This window comes from Oncorhynchus gorbuscha, linkage group LG10 (genome assembly GCF_021184085.1).
Source record: "Oncorhynchus gorbuscha isolate QuinsamMale2020 ecotype Even-year linkage group LG10, OgorEven_v1.0, whole genome shotgun sequence".
Taxonomy (NCBI): domain Eukaryota; kingdom Metazoa; phylum Chordata; class Actinopteri; order Salmoniformes; family Salmonidae; genus Oncorhynchus; species Oncorhynchus gorbuscha.
In genome coordinates, this window is record NC_060182.1 from 61,582,447 (window position 1) to 61,603,094 (window position 20,648).

Consider the following 20,648-nt stretch of genomic DNA (forward strand, 5'->3'; position numbering starts at 1 on the left):
ACCTGTCTATATAACGTCCCACAGTTAACAGTGCATGTCAGAGCAAAAACCAAGCCATGAGGTTGAAGGAACTGTCCGTAGAGCTCCGAGACAGGATTCTGTCGAAGCACAGACCCGGGGAAGGGTACGCAAAAATGTCTGCAGCATTGAAGGTCCCCAAGAACAGGGTGGCCTCCATCATTCTTAAAAATGGAAGAAGTTTGGAACGACCAGGACTCTTCCTAAAGCTGGCCGCCCGAGCAATCTGAGCAATCGGGGGAGAAGTGTCTTGGTAAGGGACGTGACCAAGAGCTCGATGGTCACTCTGACAGAGCTCCATAGCTCCTCTGTGGAAATGGGAGAACATTTCAGAAAGACAACCATCTCTGCAGCACTCCACCAATCAGGCCTTTATGGTAGAGTGGCCAGACTGATGCCACTCCTCAGTAAAAGGTACGAAAGCCCACTTGGAATTTGCCAAAAGGCACCTAAAGGACTCACAGACCATGAGAAACAAGATGCTTTGCTCTGATGAAACCAAGATTGAGCTCTTTGGCCTGAATGCCAAGCATCGCATCTGGAGGAAACCTGGCACCATCCCTACGGTGAAGCATTGTGGCAGCATCATGCGATGGCAATGTTTTTCAGAGGACGGGACTAGGAGACTAGTCAGGATTGAGGGAAAGATTAACAAAGCAAAGTACAGACAGATCCTTGATGAAAACCTGCTCCAGAGCGCTCTGGACCTCCGACTGGGGTGAAGGTTCACCTTCCAACAGGACAGCGACCTTAAGCACACAGCCAAGACAATGCAGGAGTGGCTTCGGGACAAGTCTCTAAATGTCCTTGAGTGGCCCAGCCAGAGCCCGGACATCTCTGGAGACCTGAAAATAGCTGTGCAGCGATGCTCCCCTTCCAACCTGACAGAGCTTGAGAGCATCTGCAGAGAACAAATTGGGAAACTCCCCAAATACAGGTGTGCCAGGCATGTAGCATCACACCCAAGATAATTCAAGGCTGTAATCACTGTCAAAAGGTGCTTCAACAAAGTACTGAGTAAAGGGTCTGAATACTTATCACATTTACATATTTCATACCGATCCTTGTCCATTGTAACTGTGTTGCCTAAACGAGGCCAGTTGTTCAGGCTAGTGGGTTGTGAAGCGACGAGTATTGCTCAGGCAGTATGTGACGGTAATGAATTGAGACAAATTTAGAGGAATAAAAAAATGCACTTAGAGCACTTCCCACCCGTGTGTGCGCGCGTTGGCCTCCCTGCCCTATTTGGAGTCTGTTTTGATCGTTCTCGATTGGTGCACTCAAGATCTTTACGCCAGAAAAGAAGTCCCACCCGCAAATGGGTGCAGCGACGCATGAGTTCCCAGACATGTTTAAGACAGTAACAGCACACCCCAGTACACACCATCACAAAAACCTCACTGACTGAACCACACACAGAAACAGTCAATGTCATATGGTGAGCTCTTGTTAATGCGTAAATGCAAGTGTGTGTGTGTGAGTTAGAGCGTGTGAGCTTGGGTTTACGGTCGAAGCTCACAGCTGAGCATGTTGGCACCACAAACAGATACCTCTAGATGGTGAGTGTGTGTATAAACATAAGCATTCGTGTGTGTGTGTGTGTGTGTGTGTGTCAGAGGGTTCAGCTGGCCTTATCCTGCTCTACCTATCAGAGCAGCTGAAGGAGAAAGCGCTTCACTTTGAAATGGCCTTCACTGTGATATACTGTGCACACACAAATGCATCCAAGCACACACTCTCCATTCCTATTGAGTGCCATGGCCTAACAGGAGCCTGGGGCAGCAGTATCCAGCACAGCTCGTTCTGCACGACTGTGTTACACCGGCCAGCTGAGTGGCCTATTTCTGCATGAGTGTGTTCTCATGCTGTGTGTGTGACCAGTTTCTCCCTCAACCACTTTGTGTGTGTGTGTGTGCACTGTGGTGGTCTCTTTTACCCCTGTGAGTTTGTGCTTGCATGGTGGCTGGCCCCCTTTCCCTCTCTCCTCCAGTGATATATTTTCCTCCATCTGACGTGGCCCAGTGAGTCTAATGGGTTCTGAGAGGCTGACTTGCCCGAGAACATTGACATTAAGTGGTTTGATTGTGCCGTCAAAGGAGATGGATAAGAATGGCGATCAAACCTCTATTCATGTCGAGTTGGGTTTTATTTGTGTGGCAATTTTTTGTTCTCCTGTTACAGTCAAAGAGCACTTCAAAAGCAAAGGCCCCTAAAACAAGCCTTGGGTGATTGCACAACCCTTTGGATTAGGGATGGTGGGGAACACTTTAGAGCAGGGGTGGCCATCCCTGGCCCCGATCCAGGAGAGCGCTACAGGGTGTGCAGGCTTTTGTTCCATTCCAGCTCTAAAAAGGGGATTATGATGAGTTGAGTATTCTGAAACCAGTTTACCCCCAAAATGATAAATTCCTTTATTTTAAGACATCTTTATTGTTACATGGATGTGACATATACAGAAGACACAAGATAGAGCATCTAACATGAAATATAGCTCTCCCTCGCTCTCTGTTGAATTTTTCTCATCTGTCTTACAGCTTTCCCTTCTTATAAACCTTCAGTCATCTGCTCTCTTTCCTGCTCTCCCCCCTCCCCAGGTAGTTATAAAGACGTCTGCTTGCTTCCCATCCAAAACAGTTCGTAAGAGTGTGTATATATTAAGACAACATTTTGTGACGTTTGTGTTCGTTTTTTTCCGGCTGTTTGGGCATTTTTCCCGGAGACAAGCTGAAGTTCGGGGCTGAAGTCTACGCCCCTTCGTCGGTGATTAGTCAACAGTAGGGAAACTTAAATTCTTTGTCATTGAACGAGAGATGAGTCCTTTTCATTCAATTTTTTTATTGAGAAATATTGCACCAAACATCTTAGATGTAAAATTGCACAACTAACTTGGCAAAAACATCAAAAGCAATGACATGATTATTCTGAGAACAAAAATAAACGCAACATGTAAAGTGCTGGTCCCATGTTTCATGATCTGAAATGAAAGATTACAGAATTTTTGCACAAAAAAAAGTATATTTTTTAAATGTCTGGGCAAAAATTTGTTTACATCCCTGTTAGTGAGCATTTCTCCTTTGCCAAGGTAATCCATCCACCTGACAGGTGTGGCATATCAAGAAGCTGATTAAACAGCATGATCCTTACACAGATGCACCTTGTGCTGGGGCAATAAAAGGCCTCTAAAAATGTGCAGTTGTGTCACAACACAATGTCACAGATGTCTCAAGTTGAGGGAGTGTGCAATTGGCATGCTGAGTGCAGGAATGTCCGCCAGATAATTAAATGTTAATTTCTCTACCATAAGCCGCCTCCAACATCAATTTAGAGAATTTGGCAGTACATCCAACTGGCCTCACAACTGCAGACCACGTGTCACCACGCCAGCCTAGGACCTCCACATCCGGTTTCTTCACAAGCGCGGCTTGTCTGAGACCATCAACCCGGACAACTGATGAAATTGTGGGTTTGCACAACTGAAGAATTTCTGCACAAACTGTCAGAAACCATGTCAGGGAAGCTCATCTGTGTGCTAGTCATCCTCACCAGGGTCTTGACCTGACTGCAGTTCGACATCGTAACCAACTTCAGTGGGAAAATGCTCACCTTCAATGAGCACTGGCAAGCTGGAGAAGTGTGCTCTGTACGGATGAATCCCAGTTTCAACTGTACTGGGCAGATGGCAGACAATATGTATGGCGTTGTATGGGCTAACGGTTTGCCGATGTCAATGTTGTAAACAGTGTCCCATGGTGATGGTGGGGTTATGATATGGGAAGTCATAAGCTATGGACAACGAACGCAATTGCATTTTACTGATGGCAATTTGAATGCACAGAGATACCGTGACGAGATCCTGAGGCCCATTATTGTGCCATTCAGCCACCACCATCACATCATGTTTCAGCATGATAATGCACAGCCCCATGTCGCAAGGATCGGTACATAATTCCTGGAAGATTAAAATGTCCCAGTTTTCCACGGTCTGCATACTCACCAGACATGTCACCCATTGAGCATGTGAGATGCTCTGGATCGACGTGTACTTCAGTGTTTTCCAGTTCCCGCCAATATCCAGCAACTTAGCACAGCCATTGAAGAGTGGGACAACATTCCACAATTAACAGCGTGATCAACTCTATGCGAAGGATATGTCGCGCTGCATGAGGCAAATGGTGGTCACACCAGATACTGACTGGTTTACTGTTCCACGTCCCTATTTTTTAAATGTATCTGAACAACAGATGTATATCTGTATTCCCAGTCATGTGAAATCCATAGATTAGGGTCTAATGAATTTATTTAAATTGATTGATTTCCTTATATGAAAGAACTCCGTAAAATCTTAAATTGTTGGATGTTTGGGAGTCTCCCGAGTGGCGCAGTGGTCTAAGGGTTCGATCCCAGGCTGTGTCACAGCCGGTCGTGACCAGGAGACCCATGAGGCAGCGCACAATTGGCTCAGCGTCGTCGGGATTGGGTGAGGGTTTGCCCGGCCGGGATTTCCTTGTCATATTGTGCTCTTGCGACTCCCTGCAGCAGGCCGGTGCGCCTGCAAACTGACTTCGGTTGCCAGCTGAACGGTGTTTCCGCCGACACATTGGTGCGGCTGGCATCCGGGTTAAGGGAGTAGCGTATCAAGAAGCAGTGCGGCTTGGCAGGGTCGTGTTTCGGAGGAGGCATGGCTCTTGAGTCCGTAGGGGAGATGCAGCAATGGGACAAGACGAACAACCAATTGGGGAGAAAAAGGGGTAAAAGTACAACAACAAAAAAAGGTGTGTGTATGTATGTATATATATGCAAGAAAGCAAGTGAACCCTTTGGAATTACCTGGATTTCTGCATAAATTGGTCATCAAATTTGATCTTATCTTCATCTAAATCACATCAATAGACAGTGTGCTTAAACTAATAATGCACAAATTATAGTATTTTTCTTGTCTATATTGAATATATCATTTAAACAGTCACAGTGTAGGTTGGAAAAAGTATGTGAACCCCTAGTCTAATTACTTCTCCAAAAAGCTAAATCGGAGTCAGCTAACCTGGAGGCCAATCAATGAGAAGAGATTGGAGATGTTGGTTAGAGCTGCCTTTCCCTATAAAAACTCACAAAATTTGAGTTTGCTATTCACAAGAAGCATTACCTAATGTAAACCATGCCTCAAACAAAAAGAGATCTCAGAAGACCTAAGATTAAGAAATTGTTGACTTGTATAAAGCTGGAAAATGTTACAGAAGTATCTCTAAAAGCTCTGATGTTCAAGTCCGCGGTAAGACAAATAGTCTAAAAATGGTAAGTTCAGTTCAGTACTGTTGCTACTCTCCCTAGGAGTGGCCGTCCTGCAAAGATGATTGCAAGAGCACAGCGCAGAAGGCTCAATGAGGTAAAGAAGAATCCTAGAGTGTTAGCTAAAGACTTACAGAAATCTCTGGAACATGCTAACATCTCTGTTGACCAGTCTACGATACGTAAAACACTAAACAAGAAGGGTGTTCCACGGAAGAAGCCACTGCTGTCCAAAAAAAAAAAACATCTGAAGTCTGCAAAAATTCACCTGCATATTCCACAGCGCTACTGGCAAAATATTATGTGGACAGATGAAACTACAGTGGAGTTGTTTGAAAGGAACACACAAACCTATGTGTGGAGAAAAAAAAAAAAAGTACGGCACATCAACATCAAAACCTCATCCCAACTGTAAAGTATGGTGGAGGGAGCATCATGGTTTGGGGCTGCTTTGCTACCTTAGGGCCTGGACAGCTTGCTATCGTCGAAAGAAAAATGAAAGTGTATTTTTAAAACTTTTTTATTTAATTTAACCTAACTAGGCAAGTCAGTTAAGAACAAATTATTATTTACAATGACGGCCTATGAACAGTGGGTTAACTTCTATGTTCAGGGGCAGAACGACAGATGTCAGCTCTAGGATTCGATCTAGCAACCTTTCGGTTACTGGCCCAACACTAACCACTACGCCACCTGCCGCCAAGATAAATGTCTTTATTAAGACATTTTGCAGGAGAATGTAAGGCTATCTGTCCGCCAATTGAAGCTCAACAGAAGTTGGTTGATGCAACAGGACAACGACCCAAAACACGGAGGTAAATCAAAAAGGGAATGGCTTCAACAGAAGAGAATACACCTTGAGTGGCCCAGTCAGAGTCCTGACCTCAACCTGATTGAGATGCTGTGGCATGACCTCAAGAAAGCAGTTCACACCAGACATCCCAAGAATATTGCTTAACTGAAACAGTTTTGTAAAGAGGAATTGTCCAAAATTCCTACTGACCATTGGGCAGGTCCGATCCGCAACTACAGAACAGGTTTGGTTGAGGTTATTGCTGCCAAAGTAGGCTCAACCAGTTAAATTAAATGTTCACATACTTGTACTGTGAATGTTTACACGGTGTTCAATAAAGACATGAAAACCTAAAATCGTTTGTAGTTTAAACAGACTGTCTATTTTTGTGACCTAGATGAAGATCAGATCAAATTTCATGACCAATGTATACAGAAATCCAGCTATTTCTAAAGGGTTCATACTTTTTCTTCCCACTGTGTTTGTCTGAAGTTTACATACACCTTAGCCAAATACATTTAAACTCAGTTTTTCACAATTCCTGACATTTAATCCGAGTAAAAACTCCCGGTCTTAGGTCAGTTAGGATCACTACTTTATTTTAAGAATGTGAAAAGTCAGAATAATAGGAGAGAGAATTATTTATTTCAACTGAAATTATTTTAATCACATTCCCAGTGGGCAAGAAGTTTACACACACTCAATTAGTATTTGGTAGCATTGCCTTTAAATTGTTCAACTTGGGTCAATCGTTGCGGGGAGCCTTCCACAAGCTTCCCACAATAAGTTGGGTGAATTTTGCCCCATTCCTCCTGACAGAGCTGGTGTAAATGAATCAGGTTTGTAGGCCTCCTTGCTAGCACAGGCCTTTTCAGTTCTGCCCAACAACTCTTCTATAGTATTGAGGTCAGGGCGTTGTGATGGCCACTCCAATACCTCAAATTCGTTGTCCTTAAGCCATTTTGCCACAACTTTGGAAGTTTGCTTGGGGTCATTGTCCATTTATTTGGAAGACCCATTTGCGACCAAGATTTAACTTCCTGACTGATGTCTTGAGATGTTGCTTCAACATATCCACATCCTTTTCCGACCTCATGATGCCATCTGTTTTGTGAAGTGCACATGAAGCTGACACCCCCGTGCTTCACGGTTGGAATGGTGTTCCTCAGCTTGCAAGCATTACCCTTTTTCCTCCAAGCATAACAATGGTCATTATGACCAAACAGTTCTATTTTTGTTTCATCAGACCATTTCTCCAAAAAGTATGATCTTTGTCCACATGTGCAGTTGCAAACCGTAGTCTGGCTTTTTTAAATGGCGGTTTTGGAATAGTGGCTTCTTCCTTTCTGAGTGGACTTTCAGGTTATGTCAATATAGGACTCGTTTTACTGTGGAAATAGATACTTTTGTACCCGTTTCCTCCAGCATCTTCACACGGCCATTTGCTGTTGATCTGGGATTGATTTGCACTTTTTGCACCAAAGTACGTTCATCTCTAGGAGAACGAGTCTCCTTCCTGAGTGGTATGACGGCTGTGTGGTTCCATGGTGTTTATACTTGCGTACTAGGATGAACCAGACTTGTGGAGGTCTACAATTTATTTTCTGAGGTCTTAGCTGATTTCTTTTGATTTTCCCATGATGTCAAGCAGAGGCATTGTGTTTGAAGGTAGGCCTTTAAATACATCCACAGGAACACCTCCAATTGCCTCAAATTATGTCAATTAGCCTATCAGAAGCTTCTAAAGCCATTTTCTGGAATTTTCCAAGCTGTTTTATCAGAAATAATGTACGGTGTAGACATTGTTAATGATATAAATTACTATTGTAGCTGGAAACAGGAGATTATTTTATGGAATATCTCCATAGGCGTACAGAAGCCCATTATCAGCAACCATCACTCCTGTGTTCCAATGGCACCTTGAGTTAGCTAATCCAAGCTTATAATTTTAAAAAGGCTAAATGATCATTAGAAAATAATTTTGCAATTATGTTAGCACAGCTGGAAACTGTTGTTCTGATTAAAGAAGCAATAAAACTTGCCCTCTTTAGACAAATTGAGTGTCTGGAGCATCAGCATTTGTCAGGCTCAAAATGGCCAGAAACAAAGACATTTCTTCTGAAACTCAATCCATTCTTGTTCTGAGAAATTAAGGCTATTCCATGTGAGAAATATTCAAGAAACTGAAGATCTCGTACAATGCTGTGTACTACTCCCTTCACAGAAGAGCGCAAACTGTCTCTAACCAGAATAGAATGAGGAGTGGCAGGCCCCAGTGCACAACAGAGTCCTCAACTGGCAGCGTCATTAAATAGTACCCGCAAAACACCAGTCTCAACATCAACAGTGAAGAGGCGACTCTGGGATGCTGGTCTTCTCGACAAAGTTGCAAAAAAACAGACACTGGACAGAGGAAGATTGGGGGAAAAAAGTTGTGTTATGAATAGAAAAATCAAAGTTTGAGGTGTTCGGATCACAAAGAACAACATTTGTAAGATGCAGAAAAATTGAAGATGCTGGAGGAGTGCTTGACACCATCTGTCAAGCATGGTGGAGGCAATGTGATGGTATGGGGGTGCTTTGGTGGTGGTAAAGTGGGAGATATGTACAGGGTAAAAGGGATCTTGAAGAAGGAAGGCAAATCACTCCATTTTGCAATGCCATGCCATACCATGTGGATGGCGCTTAATTGGAGCCAATTTCCTCCTACAACAGGACAATGACCCAAAGCACAGCACCAAACTATGCAATAATTATTTAGGGAAGAAGCAGTCAGCTGATATTCTGTCTATAATGTACTGGCCAGCACAGTCAGCTTGACCGTATGGTACGTAAGAAGTACACATCAAGCCAATCCAACTTCTGGGGGGTGCTTCAGGAAGCATGGGGTGAAATCTCTTCAGATTACCTCGACAAATTGACAACTAGAATGCCAAAGGTCCTCAAGGCTGTAATTGCTGCAAGTGGAGGATTCTTTGACAAAAGCAAAGGACAATTATTCTTTTCAATTGAAAAAAAATCATTATTTACAACCTGGTCAACGTTTCCTATTCATTTTGCAAATAATTTAATGTATGCTTTCATGGAAAACAAGGACATTTCTTAGAGACCCAAACTTTTGAAAGGTTGTGTATAGACACCGTGTTTGGAAAGTATTCAGACCCCTTCCCTTTTTCCAAATTTTGTTACATTACAACCTTATTCAAAAATGTATTAAATACCCCCCCCTCAATCTACAAACAATACCCCATTATGAAAAAGTGAAAACAGTTTTGTAGAAATCTTTGCAAATTTATCACCAAAAAAAAAACACAAAAAAATATGTTTTTACATAAGCATTCAGACCCTTTGCTATGAGACTCGAATTTTAGATCAGAGGAATCCTGTTTCCATTGATCATCCTTGAGATGTTTCTACAACTTGAATGGAGTCTACCTGTTGTAAATTCAATTGATTGGACATGATTTGGAAAGAAACACACACACCGGTCTATATAACCTCCCAAAGTTGACAATGCATGTCAGAGCAAAAACCAAGCCATGAGATTGAAGGTATCGTCTGTAGAGCTCTGAGATAGGATTGTGTCGAGGCACAGATCTGGGGAAGGGTAGCAAAAATATTCTGTAGTATTGAAGGCCCCCAAGAACACAGTGGCCTCCATCGTTCTTAAATAGAAGTTTGGAACCACGTAGACTCTTCCTAGAGCTGGCCACCCAGCCAAACTGAGTAATCGGAGGTGAAGGGCATTGGTCAGGGAGGTGACCAAGAACCCGATGACAGAGCTTCAGAGTTCCTTTGTGGAAATGGTTGTCCTTCTGGAAGGTTCTTCCATCTCATCAGCACTCCACCAATCAGGCCTTTATGGTAGAGGGTCCAGACGGAAGCCACTCCTCAGTAAAATACACATGACAGCCCACTTGGAGATTGCCAAAAGGCACCTAAAGGACTCTCAGACCATGAAAAACAAGATTCTCTGGTCTGATGAAAAGTGACTGAATTCCAAACGTCACGTCTGGAGGAACCCTGGCACCATCCATACGGTGAAGCATGGTGGTGCCAGCATCATACTGTGGGGATGTTCTTCAGCGGCAGGGACTGGGAGACTAGTCAAGATCGAGGGAAACATTAGTTCAAGTAACAGACATCACCATCAACTGTTCAGTGGAGACTGTGAATCAGGCCTTCGTGGTCGAATTGCTGCAAACAAACCACTATTAAAAGACACTAATAAGAAGAGACTTGCTTGGGCCAAGAAACCCAGAGCAATGGACATTAAACCGGTGGAAATTTGTCCTTTGGTCTGGAGTCCAAATTGGAGATTTTTGGTCCCAACCGCCGTGTCTTTGTGAGAAGCAGAGTGGGTTAAGGGATGAACTCTGCATGTGTATTTCCCGCCATAAAGCATAGGGGTGCTGTTATGGTGTGGGGGTGCATTGCTGGTGACACTGTCTGATTTATTTAGAATTAAAGGCACACTTAACCAGCATGGCTATCACAGCATTCTGTAGCCATACGCCATTCCATCTGGTTTGAGCTTAGTGGGACTATCATTTGTTTTTCAACAGGACAATGACCAAACACACCTCCAGGCTGTGGAAGGGCTATTTTACCAAGAAGGAGAGTGATGGAGTGCTGCATCAGATTACCTGGCCTCCACATTCCCCCGACCTCCACCAAATTGAGGGGGTTTGGGGTGAGTCAGACGGCAGAGTGAAGGAAAAGCAACCAATAAGTGCTCAGCATACGTGGGAACTCCTTCAAGACTGTTGGAAAAACATTCCAGGTAAAGCTGGTTGAGAGAATGCCAAGAGTGTGCAAAGCTGTCATCAAGGCAAAGGGTGGCTATTTGAAGAATCTCAAATATATTTTGATTTGTTTCACGTCTCCAGGGTATGTGGGACGCTAGAGTCCCACCTGGTCAACAACCAGTGAGATTGCAGAGCGCCAAATTCAAATACAGAAATAGTCATTATAAAAATTCAGAAAACAAAACATATTTTACATAGTTTTAAAGATTAACTTCTTGTTAATCCAACCAGTGTCAGATTTAAAAAATGCTTTACAGCGAAAGCATTTGAGAACACAGCCCAGCAGACAAATCATTACAAACAGTAGCCAAGCCAAGTAGAAGAGTTACACAAGTCAAAAATAGAGATAAAATGAATCCCTTACCTTTGATGATCTTCATATGGTTGCACTCAGAAAACATTAATTTACTCAATAAATGTTCCTTCTGTCGAATAAAGTCTCTTAAAACGTTTTCTTCAGTTATCTACAGGCTCAAACGCAGTCAAAACAGGCAAACAAAACATCCAAATTGTATCCGTAAAGTTCATAGAAACATGTCAAGCAATGTTTATATCAAATCCTCAGGTTGTTTTTAGCCTAAATGATCTATAATATTTCAACCGGACAATAACCTTGTCAATATAAAAGGTAAACAAGAAAGGCACTCTCGGGATTGTGCATGAAAAAGCTCTGTGACACAGAGGGGTCCACTCATTCAGACTGGTCTTACTCCCTCATTTATCAGAATACAAGCCTGAAACAATTTCTAAAGACTGTTGACATCTAGTGAAAGGCATAGAAACTGCAATTTGAGTCCTAAGTCAATGGATACTGTAATGGCATTGAATAGAAAATTACAAACCGCCCCCCAACAAAAATACTTCCTGAATGGATTTCTCTCAGGTTTTCGCCTGCCAAATCAGTTCTGTTATACTCACAGACACCATTTTAACAGTTTTGGAAACAGAGTGTTTTCTATCCAAATCTACTAGTTATATACATATCACATCTTCTGGGCTCAAGTAGCAGGCCATTTAATTTGGGCATGCTTTTCATCCAAAATTCCAAATGCTGCCCCTTACCCTAGAGAAGTTAACACTTTTTTGGTTACTACATGATTCCATGTGTTATTTCATAGTTTTGATGTCTTCACTATTATTCTACAATGTAGAAAATAGTAAAAATAAAGAAAAACCCTTGAATGAGTATGTGTTTTAAAACGTGTGACCGGTGAAAAAAAAAATATGGCTATTATTATTGTTGCATTCATATTTTAGTACTGTGTAGATGAATTCTGACTTTGAGGAAATGTATACTGGCTATGGCATCTCAAAATGGACAAATGGTACTATTGCTGCTTTTTTCTAATATTTCAAGCAAAGATCTTTTAAGGGAGTATGCGAGCACAGTAGTTCGGTTCGACTAGCAGTGTACGGCTAGGCGACAGCCAAACTGAAGCATGCTGACGCCTTAAGAGGTAGGGTGGGGCTTCTGGCCCCAGATAATAAGATGCACAAGTGGGTCTCAGGGAGCAGTGTGTGTGTGCATGCATTGAAGATTAGAGTGACAGTAGGAAAGCCAGTTTGCCAATTCTGCAAAAACTCTGTATAATGTTTCTGGCTTAAATAAGAACATGAAGGAGTGAAAGAGAAAAGAATGGCTGTTTTCCCTGTGGATTAGAGAGGCAAAGGGATTGGAGTGTGAGAACCGGCATCCTCTGTCCGACCGAGCACTGTCCCTGCCAGAGAGACCCCCACACAAACACACAGCAGCTCACTTCCAAAAGCTGTCATTAGCAGTGTGATTATCCCTCTGTACTATGGCCCAGTAGTCAGGTCAGGTGACTGGTCTTACTGTGCCTGAATTATTATTATTTAAAACATTTTTACCTTTATTTAACGAAGCAAGTCAGTTAAGAACAAAATCTTATTTACAATGACGGCCTAGAAACAGTGGGTTAACCGATTTCAACCTTGTCAACTCGGGGATTCGATCCACCAACCTTTCGGTTACTGGCCCAACGCTCTAACCACTATGCTACCTGCCGCCCCAATGCCACTCTGATGATGACAGCTCACACTTCACATACTAACTGAGCACTAACATACAGACCTCAAATCACATGATGCTGGGGCTCACACACAGGCACACGCAAACACACACATGGTTTAAGACCACGGGGTCTGCGTTACAGCCGAGACCACCCGCTCTGACAGAGAGCTTACTGGATTTAGATACTAATGAGCCACATTACTGCTACGTTTTATTTTTGTTTAGAAAATGTCTACTGCCGCTACTGGAGGGTTGAGGACTGTACCTGTCTGTAAAACCCAAGAAGACAAATGGGTTCAATTAGTAGTGTCTAAAAAGCTTTGTTTTTGTAGCGTTTTGTTTTTGGGTGGGCTGTGTTTGTGGTCTCTCGTTGCCACAGGGGACAGAGAACTTGCGGACTGCATCTTTAAAGGCCAATACACCTTTTAAAAAGAAAGCCAGTCTTACTCAGACATTTTGTGGGAGTTATATAAACCTCTATTCCAGCCTGCAGCCCAAACAGTGTCAAACACTGTCAGCCCTTTCTCCATCACCCATTCTATACCGCCTTTCTCTCGCTCTCCATCCATCACATCCCCTCCTCCATTTCAACTGTCCATCTCTCCTCTTTCTCTTCATCATCCATACCCTACAGCTGCATCTCTCGGTCACTCATTTCCTCTATCACCCAAACCCTTCAGCACCGTTTCTTTCTCCCTCCCATTCCATCAACCATTTACATTCTCCAATCATTTTTGCTCTCGTTCCTTAACCTTATTGTCCATGGGCCACTCCTCTCCTTCCGCTCTCACGCGTTCCAGAGAAAGAGTGAGCTGGCCATGAATAGAGCAGGAGGACAAACACTGTTCTCTCCTTAATCTGAACTCCTCCTTTCTGAAAAGAGGGAATAATAGACAGCCCTCTCCCACACTACCTCTTTCCCAGTCATTTATTCATTTGATTTATTCATTCATCCCTCCTTCACCCAGTCCAGATCAGACAAGAGCAGTTCCTGGCATTCCAGCACATGACCACTTACCCTCCTCCCTCATTTTCCTCATCTATTCCTGGCATTCCCATAAATACATTTTATACCCTTCCTCTCCATCCCTCCACTCCACACTTCAACTCTATCCCTCTTATCACATCTCTTCTACCCACTCACCCCCCTCCTGGCATTCATCACTCTGCATTTCCTCCCTGGGTACCATGGTAACAGGTGATGAGGGGAAAACAGACCAATCTGACCATGAGGCTTCTGATGGTCCTCATCCTGCTGTAGGTCAGAGGGCACATGTGTGCGCGCGCGCACACACACACACACACACACACACACACACACACACACACACACACACACACACACACACACACACACACACACACACACACACACACACACACACACACACACACACACACACACACCCCGCTGTGGAGAGGCAATCAAAACATGTTCCTACGGAGGGATAGATGGTTGGAGAGCAAGAAAGATATGGCTATATAGAAGTGGCCTGTTTTGTCCATTTGAGTGTGTATACACCACAGCCATCACGGTGTACAATGAGTACCATCCCTTCCACAGTCACACCCAGAGACCGACTCAATCACAACTACCACCCACACAGCTCCTGTCACAGCACACCGCCATCTGGGCTAAGGCTGTGATAGTCATGGAATTTTGGATGACGGTTATTGGTCAGCGAAATGAACGAGGTCACCGTTATAATATTTTGAATTTTAAAAGATGCACATTTTCTCCTCTCCTGACTGCGTGTGCTGCTGCAGGGAGAGGGGGCGTTGCCTAGGCAACCAAAGACTCATTTGCTACAACACTTTGCTTGTTTCAGTTTCATCACGTTGTAAAGAGTCCATGTTACCTTGGAAACTAACTCAACCGCACAAATGCCCGGCCGTCCAGTCTTCAGTCAGCTGTTAAATAAAAAAATAAAAAAAATAAACGGTGACTTATGACTGATTTTATTTTCAAGACAGTATTCATCCATAATCGTCGGTAACACGATTATACAGTAATTGTGCCAGCCCTAATCTGGGCTGCATCATACACCATTCTGTTATATAAGACTCATATCAACTACTCCCCCTATGTTACAATGGCCTTATATTCCAGTCAATACAACATAGACAGAAGCGGCCACTAAGCACAGATCTATGACCTTTTAAAGATCCTGACCTTGGTCATTGTGAATTTGAACATAAAACTGCGACACCAAAATGAACCATTTGCACCCTCTTAGCATTTTTTATAACAGCGTCATTCTCCTCCCTCTCCTCTGACTAGAGCTGCATTGAGAAGATTTGCATTGTGTTCCAAAGTTTGGACACATCTACTAATTGAAGAGTTTTTATTTACTATTTTCTACAAAACAATCATATAGTAACCGATATAAAGTGTTAAACAAATCTAAATATATATATTATATTTGAGATTCTTCAAAGTAGCCACCCTTTGCCTTGACAGCTTTGCACACTCTTGGCATTCTTTCAAACAGCTTCACCTGGAATGCTTTTCCAACAGTCTTGAAGGAGTTCCCACATATGCTGAGCACTTGGTGGCTGCTTTTCCTTAACTTTGCGGTCCAACTCATCCCAAACCACCTCAAATTGGGTTGAGGTCGGGTGATTGTGGAGGCCAGGTCATCTGATGCAGCACTTCGTCACTCTCCTCCTTGATCAAATAGCCCTTAAACAGCCTGGAGGTGTGTTGGGTCACTGTCCTCTTAAAACAAGTGATAGTGGAACTAAGCCAGAAGGGATGGCGAATCGCTGCAGAATGCTGTGGTAGCCATGCTGGTTAAGTGTGCCTTGGATTGTAAATAAAGTCAGACAGTTTCACCAGCAAAGCACCATTACAACTCCTACTCCTCTATGTATGGGATCAATATCATGAAAAAAGTATTCAAATGTAAATCACCAATCCACAAATGTAAATCACCAATCCACAAATGTAAATCGCTATCCACAAATGTAAATCGCTATCCACAAACGCAATTCACTATCCACAAACAAACAGCTTTTGATTTGTATCTGTAACTCGAGGGCCTTAAGTAAAATGACTGCCATAAAGTTTTGTACATGGGAGAGATATGCGCAAACATGAAAGGTATGGCAAACCTGCAACTCCATATTTGGAAGCGCTTAGGTCACCTGACTTTTGGCAGGGATTTGACGACAAGAAAAAGACGAAGTTCTCACACATAGAAAAAAGTTAGCACGGTAGAAAGTGATTTCTATATATTGCTGACAGGCTCTCATTCGGCCATCTTGATGCCTGCCTTTCAAGGTTGCATAAATAATAGTATGGTAACCATAATATATTAACCATATGTGTAACCATAGTATGTTGAAACCCTATATTACTCTATATTTGCGACACTATTGTGGTGTACCCCCTTTTCCTCAACCACATAGTTGAATTAGCTGGCCAGTGTGATTGCACCACTAAATGTGAAGGATATACATTCCCATACATTGTAAGGGATTATAATCCATCCTCTGTCTCGTCTCATGTTGCACAGACAACGAGCATTAAGGAGACATATGTATTCCTGAGGCCTCTAACCGTTTCCCAAGGAGAGGCATGAAAAAGGTAGAGGGGAGGTGTAGGATATGGGATCAGACTCCTTCCCCCCAACCTGGACTTGAACCAGGGACCCTCTGCACATAGACAAGTCACCCTTGAAGCATTGTTACGCAAAACAACAGTCTCAACGTTAACAGTGAAGAGGCGACTCTGCAACTCTGCCTAGAACGCCAGCATCCCAAAGAAAAAGCCACATCTGACTGCCTAGAAGACCAGCATCCCGGAGTCACATAAATGTTGACGTTGAGACTGGTGTTTTGCGGGTACTATTTAAATGAAGCTGCCAGTTGAGGACTTGTGAGGCATCTGGTTCTTAAACTAGACACTAATGTACTTGTCCTCTTGCTCAGTTGTGCACTGGGGCCTCCCACTCTTTCTATTCTGGTTAGAGCCCGTTTGCACTGTTCTGTGAAGGGAATAGTACATAGCATTGTACGAGATCTTCAGTTTCTTGGCCTCTGTACGCCTATGTAGATATTCCATTTAAAAAAATCTGCTGCTTCCAGCTACAATAGTCACTTACAACATTAACAATGTCTACACTGTATTTTGGATCAATTTTAAGTTATTTTAAATTGGGAAAAAAAAGTGCTTTTCTTTCAAAAAAACAAGGACATTTCTAAGTGACCCCAGACTTTTGAATTGTAGTAAGTGTGCGTGCACGTGTGTGTACACACACACAGTATATAATATATATGGTATATACAGTGCATTGGGAAAGTGTTCAGACCCCTTGACTTTTTCCACATCGTAATAACATTGCCACCATCATCAATCTACACACAATACCCCATGAAGACAAAGCGAAAGAAGGTTTTTAGAAATGTTTGCAAGTGGTTTTTGCTTTTTCATTATGGGGTATTGTGTGTAGATTGGTGGTGGTGGTGGTGGGGGGGCAATGTAATAATAAGGTTGTAACATAACAAAATGTGGAAAAGGTCAACAGTACTGAATACTTTCCGAATGCACTGTAGGTTGTCCATACATAGATGCATGCTTTTTAACAGGGGGCTGCTCAGCTCTACTCTGCACTTAGCACTCTGCTGACAGAGGATAAGTCACCATCACCATATAGGACATAGCTACCAGCTAGCATTAAGTTCCTACTAGCCTACACAGTAAAGATGGATAGATGCATGGATAGACTACTCCCCTCACTACGCTAGGCTAACTGGCGTTATCCCACCAAACTGTCTATGGTGAAGGCTGTGGGTGGAAATGCTTTGCTATTCTGATTGTTTCTCTGCATTTCAACAACGCTCTATAGAACCAGCAAAATAATTACGGCTTTTAAAGACTAAATACTAAAGGCTTCCCTTCTTTTCGCCGACAGACTTTGAATGGCGTAATCACCCAATTCATCGGCAGCCGTGCCAACCAACAGGGCCCAGTAACATTGTGTGTGTTTTGGAGGACGTGATGGCCCAGTGGTGGTCCAAGGTTTTAGTGTAGTTGATTAAATCAGCATAGTAGAGTCTGGGGCTGAGAGACAACCAGGATCCCATGCTGGGAGAGAGACAAACACAGAAAAGACCTCCACCATGGGGTCCTGGTAGAGACAGACCTCCCACACACTGCTCTCTCCCAGAGGCAGACATTTTCTCTTTCAATCCCACTCACCCGCTCCCTTACATTAAGAACACACACATACCCTCCCGGTCTTCCATCCTACCCTCGTTCTCAGGTAGTGAATTCCTTAGCTCAGGTCTCACCTACCTCTCTCTTGTACAGGGTTATTATTAGAGGGGAAAGGGGGTCCCATTACATAAAAAAATTGTCAGACCAGACCAGCTCCAGAGTGATGTCATCATGTGTGTGATGGGGGAGTTTCGTGGGTGCTTACATTGGGTGCTCTGTTGTGACTCAAGAGCTCATTTGCCCATTCGCACACTTTCCCTCTTTCACTACAGCCCTTTCCCTTTCTCTCCCATCTCCCCCCCAGGCTTAATTGACTGCAGTATCGGGTGAGGGAGAATCATTCTGCGCTGAGAATCAATCGTTCCATTGTGGGGCGGTGGGGCAGATTAGTGGCTAGTTAGCACTGGTGAATAATGTCAGCTGGCACCATTGAACCTGTTGTCAATCACACAGGAAACAGCACAGCACCAAGGCCTCATAGAAACATACAAAAGTAGCCCTGTACCAGCCAGGGCTACAGCTCTACTTGATATAACATGCTTTCTGTTGCAGTAATTGGATGTGGTTCACTAAAGGCATGGCTTACACTGGGTTTTGTGAGACAGATGTAAGCCAGCCACACACAGACACGCATGCGCACACAGGAAAATACAGTAGGTTGGTTTACAGCTGAAATGATGTTCTGTCCAGATGGCTGAGGCATGGTAATAGTGAAGCATGGTGCGGTTAACACCAGGGCTCAGTCCCCTCAGGGAAACCATGTGCTGCTGACTTGGCTCTGTGTGTGTGTGAGTGAGTGAGAGAGAGAGAGACCAGGCTATGTGTCGGCTAGGAGTCACTATGGATTATCTTGCCTGCTAATGACTGTTGTTGTTCATGTAAAACATGATGAAGCAGCTTCCTGCGGCAAGAGGCATTACTTAGACTAACACAGATGCATAGATAAAGTGTGTGGCATCATTCTCCACACACACACAATAAATCAGAGCGGGTATAGCCAGTGTCCGGTGAGGGATATTATTAAATTTCCTTTGCGGATTCTCACAACCAGAACCCCTCCACTGATGCTGCCAGAGTGACTGGGAGTGAGAACTAGCACAGTCTCACATTGCAGCTCCTCCTGTTGCAACAACTGCATTTTGTAAAGCTGCCTTCCGGGGCTGAAGGGTAGGGCTTAGGTTAGTTCTTTACTAGGTTAAATAAAGTTCAACAGCAGATGTTTATTTAATCCTCACATTAATATATGTTGATCAAATTCAACAAAAATGTTCAATGATTGAATAAGCAGAAAAAAGCACAGCATGTTTTTTTTTTCTTCCCTGTGATGGTTTCGGCTGATTCTGATGTGGGCAAAATAATCTGAAAATGGGGAACAGCTGTTCTGGGAATTTCTGTACCAGATTTTGCTGCAGCAAAATATGAGTAATGGCATCCTCATCATGCTACAACTAGATTTATTGAGAGGCCATAAAAGAATGCCAAAGATTAAGAGCTACAGGTAGATGTTTTTTGGAAGCTATACACGTGTACTAAGGCGATGGGTAACAAAACAGATGAGGGCATGATTAAAAGGCTGGAGATACAACTGTACGCCATCATGTTAACATACTGTAATGGCACTCTAAAACGTAATGACTAGCAGATGATGCACACACAAACAAGAGTCATCAAATCAGAAAATACTGCCTGACACATGCACTCCAAGCAACAGCAGACAGAAACAAAACTCTATTACAAATCAAAAATATGTCAGCCTAGAAATATGCTGAGAAATAAGTACAAGTAAGGCCACTAACCTATTGACGTTAACAACCTATCCTTGCTCATTCATTCTGAAGACTGTCAAAAAAGAGAAGGACAGAACAGCCAGTAATCTGAGTCGGTTGGTTTCTATGTCAGCCCAAACGCTCAATTTACAACCTCACATCACTCTCTATTCAGAAAGCAGGATCCCTTTGGAGCAACAGCAAAGCACATACACAAACTCAAAGACCGTCAGGTACACACACACACACAGCTGTAGTCAGTACCTCCATGGCGAGCGCGGCCGTCTGCTGGTCGTAGTGGTTGAGGAGGTTGGGCATGAAGGTGGTGTTGTAAGGCAGGTCCTGGCACATCCGTAGTCCTATTGGCTCACAGGTAAACGTACTGTGGCTCTCTGCTGTCTCCGCATGGATAGACAGACAGGGTGAGCAGAGGGACCAGAGGAAGAGGAGGAAGAGTGACCTAGACATGACCCTGTCTCTGTGTGAGTCCCACCTCACACTCATCCTCAATTCACAAAGCAGGGTAGGGGGAGAGAGGGATGAAGAGAGGAGATGAGGGATTAGAGAACAGCGGGGCTATTCTTCTACACAATCACACCCTGGAGATCTGTGGAGCTCGCAGGGGAGTCCTGCTGCTTCCATCCCCCAGAGAATGCACCCTGCCTGGCAACGGGATCCACAGCCAGCCTCTCTCCTCCAGGCCCTCTCTTGCTGGGTCTGTACC

At 43.6% G+C, this 20,648-nt stretch overlaps 1 protein-coding gene across 3 annotated transcripts in view; it reads right to left on the minus strand.

The window, feature by feature from the left end:
• Positions 1–20,647, minus strand: part of LOC124046323 (frizzled-3-like) — a 34,461-nt gene extending 13,814 nt beyond the window's left edge. For all 3 annotated transcript variants that reach the window (XM_046366577.1, XM_046366578.1, XM_046366576.1), the window contains exon 1: positions 20,189–20,647. In XM_046366577.1, coding sequence (XP_046222533.1) covers positions 20,189–20,428 — 240 coding nt within the window. In that variant the 5' untranslated portion in view covers positions 20,429–20,647. The remainder of the gene's footprint in view (positions 1–20,188) is intronic.
• Position 20,648: the final 1 nt, after the last annotated feature.